This window comes from Myotis myotis, unplaced genomic scaffold, assembly GCF_014108235.1.
Source record: "Myotis myotis isolate mMyoMyo1 unplaced genomic scaffold, mMyoMyo1.p scaffold_m19_p_7, whole genome shotgun sequence".
Classification (NCBI taxonomy): Eukaryota; Metazoa; Chordata; class Mammalia; order Chiroptera; family Vespertilionidae; genus Myotis; species Myotis myotis.
The window spans coordinates 89,760,770-89,771,982 of NW_023416379.1; the positions used below are offsets into that span (position 1 = coordinate 89,760,770).

General features: G+C 38.9%; 1 protein-coding gene across 1 annotated transcript in view; it reads right to left on the reverse strand.

The window, feature by feature from the left end:
• DNAH8 (dynein axonemal heavy chain 8) overlaps positions 1 to 8,303 on the reverse strand; it is a 271,112-nt gene extending 262,809 nt beyond the window's left edge. The window contains exons 1-3 of the mRNA XM_036318282.1: positions 8,178 to 8,303; positions 6,984 to 7,173; positions 6,329 to 6,492 (exon numbers count right to left, since the gene is read on the reverse strand). Coding sequence (XP_036174175.1) covers positions 6,329 to 6,492; positions 6,984 to 7,173; positions 8,178 to 8,288 — 465 coding nt within the window. The 5' untranslated portion in view covers positions 8,289 to 8,303. The remainder of the gene's footprint in view (positions 1 to 6,328; positions 6,493 to 6,983; positions 7,174 to 8,177) is intronic.
• Positions 8,304 to 11,213: the final 2,910 nt, after the last annotated feature.

Here is an 11,213-nt window from a genome sequence, read left to right on the forward strand (position 1 = left end):
TTTATGGCTTTTATTATGTTGAGTATGATCCTTCTATTCCTACCTTGCTGAGAGTTTTTATCAAGAAAGGGTGTTGGATTTTGCAAATGCTTTTTCTGCATCAATTGATATGACTATGTGGTTTTTATCTCTCAATTTGTTTATGTGATTTATTACGTTTATTGATTTGTGGATATTGTACCATCCTTGCATCCCTGGGATAAAACCTACTTGGTCATGGTGTATGATCTTTCTGATGTACTGCTGGATCCGATTTGCTAGGATTTTGTTGAGGATTTTGGCATCTATGTTCATGAGGGATATTGGCCTGTAATTCTCTTTCATTGTGTTTCTTTATCTGGTTTTGGTATTAGGGGATGCTGGCTTCATAGAATGAGCTTGGAAGTGTTCCTTCCTCTTGAATTTTTTGGAATAGTCTGAGGAGGATAGGTTTTAGTTCTTCCTTGAATCTTTGGTAAAATTCCTGTGAAGCCATCTGTCCCCGGGCTTTTGTTTGCTGGACGCTTTTTGATTACTGCTTCAATTTCTTCCATAGTTATTGGCGTATTGAGATTTTTAGACTCTTCCTGATTAAGTTTTGGAAGGTTGTATTTTTCTAGGAATATGTCCATTTCCTCCAGGTTTGTTGGAGTAGAGTTGTTCATAGTATTTTTTAACAATCCTTTGTATTTCTGTGGGGTCTGCTGTTATTTCTCCTCTTTCATTTCTGATTTTGTTTATTTGGGTCCTTTCTCTTTGTTTCTTAGTGAGCCTGGCTAAAGGTTCATCAATCTTGTTTATCCTTTCAAAGAACCAGCTCTTGGTTTTGTTGATCTTTTGTATTGTTTTTTGGTCTTTATGTCATTTATCTCCGCTCTGATCTTTATTAGTTCCTTCCTTCTGCTTACACTGGGCTTTTCTTGTTGCTCTCTTTCTAACTCTTTGAGTTGTAGGGTTAGATAATTTATTACCATTGTTTCTTGTTTTTTGCAGTAGGCTTGTAGAGCTATAAACTTCCCTCTCAAGACTGCTTTTGCTGTGTCCCATAGGTTTTGGATTGTTGTGTTTTCATTGTCATTTGTTACCATGATGTTTTTTATTTCTTCTTTGATCTCTCTGGTAACCCAGTCATTGTTTAATAGCATGCTATTTAGTCTCCATGTGTTTGATTTTTTTTGGATTGTTTTTATTGTAGCTGATTTCTAGTTTTATGCCATTGTGATCTGAGAAGATGCTTGATATGATTTCTATCTTCTTGAATTTGAAGAGACTTTGTCTGTGACCCAATATATGGTCTATCTTTGAAAATGACCCATGTGTACTTGAGAAGAATGTATATTCTGTGGCTTTGGGGTGAAATGTTCTGAAGATGTCAATTAATTCCATCTGATCTAGTGAGTAATTTAGAATTGATGTTTCTTTGCTGATTTTTTGTTTAGAGGATTTGTCCAATGGTGATAGTGGGGTGTTAAAGTCCCCTACTATGATTGTATTGCTGTCAATCTCTCCCTTCATCTCCTCCAGAAGTTTTCTTATGTATTTGGGCACTCCTATATTGGGTGTGTATATGTTTACCAGAGTTATTTCTTCTTGTTGGATTGCTCCCTTTAGTATTATGAAGTGGCCTTCCTTATCTCTTTTTATGTCCTTCACTTTGAGATCTAATTTGTCAGATTTAAGTATTGCTACCCCAGCTTTTTTTTCATTTCCATTCGCCTGAAAAACCTTTTTCCATCCCTTCACCATCAGTTTGTGTGCGTCTTTTTTTCTGAGGTGGGTTTCCTGTAGACAGCAGATATATGGGTCATGTTTTCTTATCCACTCAGTTACCCTATGTCTTTTGATTGGGGCATTTAATCCATTTACATTTAAAGTTATTATTGATAGATACTTGTTTGTTGCCATTTTTATTCTTTACCCCTGTGTTCCTTCTTTGTTTCTTTTTTTTTTTTTTTACAGCAGACCCTTTAGCATTTCTTGCATTGCTGGTTTGGTGGTAATAAACTCCCATAGTCCTTTTTTTGTCTGTGAAGCTCTTGATTTCACCCTCAATTTTGATTGATATCCTTGCTGGGTACAGTATTCTTGGATTCAGACCCTTCCTTTGCATGACTTTGTATATTTCATTCCATTCCCTTCTTCCCTGATGTGTTTCTGTTGAGAGATCTGTCGCTAGTCTGATGGGGGATCCTTTGTACGTAACTTTCTGTCTCTCTCTGGCTGCTTTTAAGATTCTTGCTTTGTCGTTGGTGTTTGCCAATTTAATTATAATGTGCCTTGGTGTCGGTCTTTTGGGGTTCATTTTGTTTGGGACTCTGGATTTGTGTGAGTTTTTTCTTTTCTATATCAGGGAAGTTTTCTGTCATTATTTTTCCAAACAGGTTTCCTATTCCTTGCTCAGTTTCCTCTCCTTCTGGCACCCCTATTATACGGATGTTGTTTCATTTCATGTTGTCCCAGAGTTCTCTTAGGCTCTCCTCCTGCTTTTTAATTTTTTTTTTCTAAAAGCTGCTCTACTTGAGTATTTTTTCCTACCTTGTCTTCTAGCTCACTGATGCGGTCCTCTGCTTCTTCTAGTCTATTGTTGATGCTTTCTATTGAGTTCTTTATAGCAGTGATGTCATTTTTCATTTCTCCTTGGTTCTTCTTCATTTCCTCTTGGTTCTTACACATATTGTTGAATTTGTCTTCCATTCTTTTCATCCACCTTATGACCATTTCTCTGAATTCTTTCTCTGACAGGTTGCTTGCCTCCATTGCCTCCATTTCGTTTACTTCCTTTTCTGGTGATGGCTGTTTTTCTTTCATATGCGGGCTGTTTCTTTGTCTCCCCATGATCTCTCTCTTCTCCAGGTGTTTGGTTATGTAGTTCTCTCTCTGCTGCGTTGATTTAGAGGCACAAAATACAACACAACAAGGTACAATGCACAAGGCACTGAACACAAATGTATTCACGATACTAATAACCCCAAATAAAGGTGACCACCAGATCAAAGAGAATTAGGGGATAAAGAAGAAAGAAGCAAAAAAGAAAAAAGAGAAAAAAAAGGAGTGCAAAAATGAAATTGGGAAAAGGAAAAAAAAAGTAAGAGAGAAAAGAAAGAGAATGAAATAGAAGAGGGGAAAAAACTATTTATATGGGGAGAAAACTCCAATAGAACAGCCACTAATCCCCAAAATTCCAGGAACAGATCCCTGGAGATGAACGCAAACTACAAACAACAACTAATATCAAGCAAGGCTAGGGAAAACAGAAGCAAAAAAATAACCGGAAAAAAAAAACAAGAGAAAAATAAAAAGAAAAAGAAAAACAATCTCACAAACAAGCATTAAACAAACCCCCAATATACTCAACAATCAAGCAAACAACAACAAAACGACAGAGAGGAAAAAAACTTTGGTTAGTGAAGAAAGAGAAGAGAGAGGTGTATATGGATTTAGAGCAGGAGATTGGTAATTAGATATATAAGTAGGGTGAAAGTTTAACAGGGGGTAAAAATAAGGAATAGGGAAAATCTAAAGCAGGGATAGGGTAAGAGAAACAGAACAACAAAAGGGGAAAAGTGAGGAAGAGAGTTTTGGCATAAAGGTAAAGTTGAGTTAGAGTAAAAGGATGCTAAAGGAAAGATGAAAATAGAATGTAGAACACTAATCCCAAAATATTCACCTTAACAAGACATGACCCAAAGGGAACAAAGCATGAATGTACTCATGGCACCGATAACCCCAATATAAGCAACCACCTGAGAAAAGATAATTAGGGGAGAGAAAAGAGAGCATAAATGATATCTAAGAGAGAGAAAAAAAGATAGGAGAGAAAAGAAAAAGGAGAATATATATTTGTGGAGAAAACACCACAGAGCCAATAGATAAACCAAACAAATACAAACACCAAACACTTAGTAAAGAGGATGGGGGCAGAATCTGTAGGGGCTGAGCTGATATACAGGAAATAAGGCTAAGAATTGGATAAATATGGGGAGGACCTCACTTCAGTATAGAGGAAGTAGGTAAGGGATGAGTGAATAAGAAGAGAAAGAAGGGGAACAAAATAATATATTTACAAAAAAATTGATTTATAAATGGTATAAAAATAGAAAATAGCAAGTAAAAATAAAATAAAATAAAATTTTAAATATATTTTATTGATTTTTTACAGAGAGTAAGGGAGAGGGATAGAGAGTTAGAAACATCGAAGAGAAAGAAACATCGATCAGCTGCCTCCTGCACGCCCCCCACCAGGGATGTGCCCACAACCAAGGTACATGCCCTTGACCGGAATCGAACCTGGGACCCTTCAGTCCACAGGCTGATGCTCTATCCACTGAGCCAAACCGGTTAGGGCAAAAATAAAATAAAATTGAATGATGAAAAAATAATGTGAAAAGAAGTAGAGCCCTAACCGGTTTGGCTCAGTGGATAGAGCGCCAGCCTGCGGACTCAAAGGTCCGAGGTTCGATTCCGGTCAAGGGCATGTACCTTGGTTGCGGGCACATCCCCAGTGGGGAGTGTGCAGGAGGCAGCTGATCGATGTTTCTCTCATTGATGTTTCTGGCTCCCTGTCTCACCAGCTGAGTCTGCTTCGCGGTCTCCCTCTGACCCTCTGGGCTCAGAGATCTGGCAAACTTTCCTGCCCAGAACCCTGGTTTTTACCTTTCCAGGGGAACTCTGCCCTTCCTGGCTGCCAACTGTCTCACCAGCTCAGTCTGCTTCACCAATTTGGGGTGGGTGTTATTCGTTTCAGCTGCTCATTCTATTTGTTCCGGGACAAGACCTGGGACGCGTCTGCCTATTCCGCCGCCATCTTGTCTCTCCCCTTTGTTTTTCACATTACTGTTCTTAAGACTGGCTTCCCTCACACAACATGTTTTTGAGATTCATGTTTTATGTTATTTTTTCACTTTTAACTTTCATATTTATGTCTATGATCCATCTTGAATTAATTTTTGTGTATGACAAGAGGTCAAGGTTTCTTTTTTATTTACTTTTTTTTTACAGACCTCTCCATTTCCTGCATTTATTCTGCTTAATTGAAGGCCATTTGTTACAATTGCCCAACTTGATTTTCTTATTTCAGTTTGCTAAGTCTCCTATGTCAAACTATTTTCTTGCCCTGACCGGTTTGGCTCAGTGAATAGAGCGTCAGCCTGTGGATTGAAGGGTCCCAGGTTCGATTCCAGTCAAGGGCATGTACCTGGGTTGCAGGCACATCCCCAGTGGGAGGTGTGCAGGAGATAGCTGATCGATGTTCTCTCTCATTGATGTTTCTAGCTCTCTATCTCTCTCCCTTCCTCTCTGTAAAAAAATCAATAAAATGTATTTTTAAAAAACTATTTTCTTTTCCTTGCTCATTTTTGTGAAAGAAAATCTGTACTGATTGATTATAATAATTGGAGAGGATCTCCTTGGCCATTTCGTGGGACGGAGCTTGATTTCCACAACGGGTTACAACCACCCCTTCCTCCAGTGGCAGAGTAGGTGGCTGCAGGAGTTTTCTGCTGGGCAGTTATGCACTTCAATTACCCAGTGACACACAAAAACAAATTCTGTGGCCAGCATTCCAGGCCGTGGCAGAGTTTCCAAAGCCCTCCAATTTTTTTCACTGCAATTGTACCTTCCTTCTGCCAACATAGTTCTATGAGAAGTAATTTCGGAAATGCTCTTAACTCTTGCAAGGTCAAGATTTTTCTCCCCCAGTCCTCACCTAACTGAAGACTTTCTTTTCCACTGTCCTGAGCTCACAAGCTAGAGATCTGCAAGCTGGCTCCTAGAGTCCTCTTTCAGTTGGGGGCAATTACGTGATTTTTAGTCATGTTTATAAGTTGGCACCTCTCAGAATGTTGACATATACCCCATTCCTAACATTGCTTTGGTTACTGCCAGAGAAAACTTACATGTCCAGAGTAGTAGTGGTATGAATGAGCCTAGTTTGGACATCTTTGTCAACCCAGACAATTTCATTGATCAACCAACAGGTATTTATTTAGTGCCCAGCACTGTAGCTATAGTCTCTTCCTTGTGTTCTTTTCCTCTCTCTCTCTCTTTCTCTCTCTCTCTTCTGAAGAATATAAACAATATATAAAGTATCAGAGATACATGTTGGCTACTCCTGATTCTTCATTATTTCATTCTCAACCCATCCTGTTATAGTTTCCTATAGTTTCACTAAAATTGATTTTAAGTGGTCCATAGAGAACAATGAATTTTGCACTGGAGTCAAGAATAGGCTGAGTTTCGTAACAGAATCTGGAAGATTCCTCCTCCCTTTCCTTTGAGAGATAAACTGCAGTGCCTAGAACACAGATGTGACTATGGCTCAGACCTGATGAAATTGCTTGAGTTAGCTCACCTGTTCGATCTGTTTGTACCATATCATCAGCGCGTCCTCTAGCTGACGAACAGTTTCTGAATTGCTGGCTGCGACTGTCACGTCTTCAAAGGTTTGCAGTTTGGAAAACTCAAAGTTGTCTATATTCTTCAACTTAACTGTTCCCTCAATACTTATTCTAGCACCTAAAAGGAAAAAAATATTGAGAAGAGGTGTTTAATGTAAATGTGTTAAATATCACTGTGTGGTTTCAAGGTGTCATTACTAAAAAGTGAGAGACCTAATACTTCATAGAAATATAATTCTTATTGATCATTAGATTGTGAATTGATGGTTTGTTAATAAAATTGGGCTTTAACAATATGAAATCGTGTAATTATATATTTAAAGGAGAGTTTATAATAAAGTATATATTTTTCAATATAGTGGAATTTTTCACAAATAATATAGAAAGAGAATCCTCCTGCTGTAATGGAAAACAAAAATGACAACTTATCTTACTCCTGCAAAAATCCTGGGAAAAAAAGGTGCTAATGATTTGATACCTTACCTCTCTGATAATTACCTTAATATCTTCTTTTGAAATGGAATTTTTTTATCTCATGCTTATTTTTAATAACATATAGTTAATTTTCTCATTTTTAGTAATGTGTTAGACAAGAAATGTGATACTTACCATCTAAAAATGAAAGGTATCTGTTGATTGTTTCAGTGAAAACGTGTTTTTCTGACTCTCCCTGCTTGGATTGGTTTAAAGCACCCCAATTATTTGTTGCAAGGATAGCTGGTAGAAATATCTTTGCCAGCATATTCCTGATCCCATGTAGGAGTCCTTTTGAGGCATCCAGAAGAGTAAACAGCACTTCCTGAAAGGGCAGTGTTCAAAGGTGTTTACATGCTGATCCCAATCAAGAACTGAACATCGTCACCTATTTTACATTACAATAAGATAGACAATACGTCTTATAAACTATTAGGAAATCTTAAGTGGTTGTGAATATTAGAGTTCTAAAATCATCAAACTTATTTTCTGCCCTCATTTTACCATTTGCATGCCTGTTCAGCAAGTAAAACTTCCCCTGGTGCTTTAATTTCCACGGAGGGACAGAGATGTGGCCTGGAGCCTGCGCAATGTGAGGGAAATGAAACTGGCCTCCTGCATAAACACAGTTTTCAGTTGAAAGTTGCCTGGTCTCTGAAATGGGGATCAGACACACTGTGCCAATCCAGGGAAAAGGCAACAAAACTAGCCCTCTGCTCAGAGTTTTGAATGGCAAAACATTGGTCAAAGGGTACAAACTTTGTTATTAGTAAGTTTGGGAACCTACCATGGGGCATGGTGATTATAGTTAACAATACCGCATTATATACTTGAAAGCTGCTCAGAGGGTACATCTTAAACATCATTCATCATTACCAAAAAATTGGTAATTATGTGAGGTGATGGAGATGTTGGTAATGCTACCATGGTCATCATTTCTCAATATAAAGTGCATTAGAGCCCTAGCCAGTGTGGCTCAGTGGATAGACCGTCAGCCTATGGACTGAAGGGTTCTGGGTTCAATTCTCAGTCAGGGCACATGCCCGGATAGCAGGCTCAATCCCCAGTGTGGGGCATGCAGGAGGCAGCCGATCAATGATGTTCTCTCATCATTGATGTTTCTATCTCTCCCTCTCCCTTTCTCTCTGAAATCAATAATATGCGTGTGTGTATATGTATATATATATATATATATATATATATATGTATTTAAAAAGTGCATTCGATCAACTCATTCTACACCTTAAACTTAAATAATCTTATATGTCAATTACACCTCAATAAAGCTAGAAAAATGTTTATCTATTTGAAAACAAAATGTAAACATACCTCATGAATATTTTTAAGATTTATTGCACTATCATTTTGACAGCGAACAAAAAATATACACTTTCCTTTGAGTTTCTCTGGGGCTGCATTGTCTATGTACAATCTCATCATTTTTGACCCTTTGGTTACTCCAGCAATAATTCGACCACACTCTGAAAACAACAGTCAAGAAGTTAGCATATGATCACATAACTGATCAAATGTGGGGAATTACTCTGCCCCTTACACGGCCGCTTCTTGCTTCACTTTATTATAAGACGTTTTTGGTGTGATTGTGGAATAAATTGTTTTTTGTCTACAAAAAGATGTCAATATTGGAATTCTCACATTGGGGCTTCCCCTGGTTCCTTTCCCCGAGTTCTGCGCATCCGCTCCTTTTGGCCAGGCCTCAGGCAGGGCCTACACACAAACTGGTCCCCTATCCCACCCCCCTCTTTTGCCTACCTCGTTCCAATTTAGCTTTCAAATCTCGGCTGAAACGCCACGTCTCTGGGAAGCCTCACTGACTCCCCTGAGAAGATTTAGTCGCCTATTAAATATACTCATAGCACACAAATTCTTCCTTGAACTAATTTCAATGAAAACTCATCATTTAATTATAAATCTTTCTTTGAAATTAAAAAACTATTAACAACATAATTCTGTTAGATGGCTGGTTGTAATATGAATATGCAAAAATCAATAGTTTCTCCACTTACAATAGCCAGTTTAAAATATGATAAATGAACATTGTAATTCCCCGTCACAAAAACCACAAAAATGTTTTGTATGCCCTGCCAGTCTTCCTGTGGGCTCAGGGGATTCCGCCCATCCTGTGATTCCAGAGATACCAGTCTCAGACCCCTGCAGTGGGGGGCACGGAAAACTAGACTAAGTATGCTCTCTGAGAGATTGCACCTCTTGAAGGGAGACACACAAAGATAAAAGGGAATCTGAGAGATGTCAATCTGGTGATGAATCCAAAAATGACGGCCCTGAAATCCATGGAAATGCTCTATTCCTGCCCTTTCCAAGGCCTGGTGGTTCAACTAATTCTAAAATTTGTGACTGCCCAAACACCTTTTTTTCGTATTTAAGTCAGAGTCTATTTCTGTTGCTTGCAGTCAAAGAACCCTGATACAATATAAAAGCTTAAATGCTCATTCATAGAGGTTGGGATGAGAGCTACCTCTACCTTTGATAAAAGAACCTCACTTTGTCCCCTTAAGCAATGTGTACTAGTACATTCCCTGGAAAACAACTGCTTTCTCAGCCTCCCTAGGATAGCCATGGGACACAGTTCTGGCCAAGAAGACAACTTGGGCTTTCCTGGAAAAGTGGAGGTGTGTGACTAGTGAGGCTCTTTCCCACAAGTGCCTTGAACCTGGATGTGATGCCCAGAGCTGCATGGGGCAAACATGAACACAAAGCCAACATGTTAAGAACGGCAGAATAAAAAGAATCTGTGTTCTGGTGGCATTGCTGAGCATGTGAACCATTGCTAGTCACTGCCTCCCTTGATACGAGAGAAAAATAGGCCCACTATTAGGATTTCTGACTTACAGCTGAACATATTCCTGGGTGGCAAATCATAATAGGGGAATGGTTTCTAAAAATCACAATTCAACTATACTATGGGATACCGTACAACATTTTTTTAACATAGAAAATGTCAACTGAAAAAAGCAAGTAAAAAATAAAACATATGATCACATTTTTAAATGATATAAGCATTTATATGTTAGCACATGCATATAAGAAAGTCATGTAGAGAAATATTTACCAAGCTGAGAAATGCACTACTTTGTAGATAGTAAAAATAATGATTAAAATAGGTCTGTCCTTCCTTCTGACAATTCTCCTACTGAGAATTCTTTCCCATACATTTTCCTAATCCACACTGAATTAGCGTCAATGATTTTCATCGAGGCATTGTTTAAAGGAGCAAAAACTTAAAAATAACCTAAATTCTAATAAAAGGAGATAAGTTTTGAAAATCATAGTTACATTAGCCTGAGAGAGAGAGAGAGAGAGAGAGAGAGGAGGTAATCCATCAAGGAGTTAGCAATGTTTATTTCAAGTGAGGGAGAATGTGGGTGATTTTTATTCTAATGGTAGGCATTTTCATATCTTTCTATAGTTTTCAGCTATTATTTTAATTTTTAATGAGTTATGAAAATATGGGCCATGCAATAATGTCCTAGGGTAAGAACTGTGAGAGATGGAAAATCCACAGAGCAGACCTACTCAGTACGTATGAGTTTACCTATTTTGTTGGGGAAGAAAGATATACATATATTCAACAATTAGATGAAATTAGAAGAATATAATCAGCTGCTGTGTTTTAACTGAGACAGGAGTCTGGAGAACAGGGTTGGGTGTGGCTTGGAACATTCTGGAAGGCTCCATAGAAGGGAGTGTATCACGTCACCTGGAGGAGGGGCAGGACTTGGCTGGGTGGAGAGGAGGAAGGCATTCTGAGAGTCAGGAAGGTGGAGAAAAGCTCACAGAAATGACTCTGGTATGAACAGAAAACAGTGAAGGGACCGGCTTACAGAGAGCAGAAGACTCATGTCTGGAAGAACAGGAAACCAGACCAAACAGGGACTGTGTGTCCAGGTTACCGTGGATCTTAGCGGATTAATGAGGGGTTGGGCCCAATCCCATAACTAGCAGCACAAGGAAAGAATGACTTGGCAGGGGTAAGTAGTGTGAACTTCAGAGGAGGAGTCTGGTAACAGAGATACTGGTTTTCAATCTGGAATACTAGGGCAGGCATGAAGTACGGGCCAGCCACAAGGCAGCAGAGTTTAAAGCAAAAAGGGACCAATAGGAGGGACACACTGATGATGAAATCCACAGGGTATGGAAGGTGAGGAGTCCAAGGCCGAAAATGGCCTATGCACCTAGTTATTAAGACAACGGTTTAACTACCTGGGAAACTGTTCATTATTTTAAGAATAACGAGAACAGCAGGGAAAGGCAGATATTCCAGCTGGCAGCTGCAGCAGACAGATGTGACCAGGGCCACAGGGAGCGGCTGCTGAGCTCTTGGGT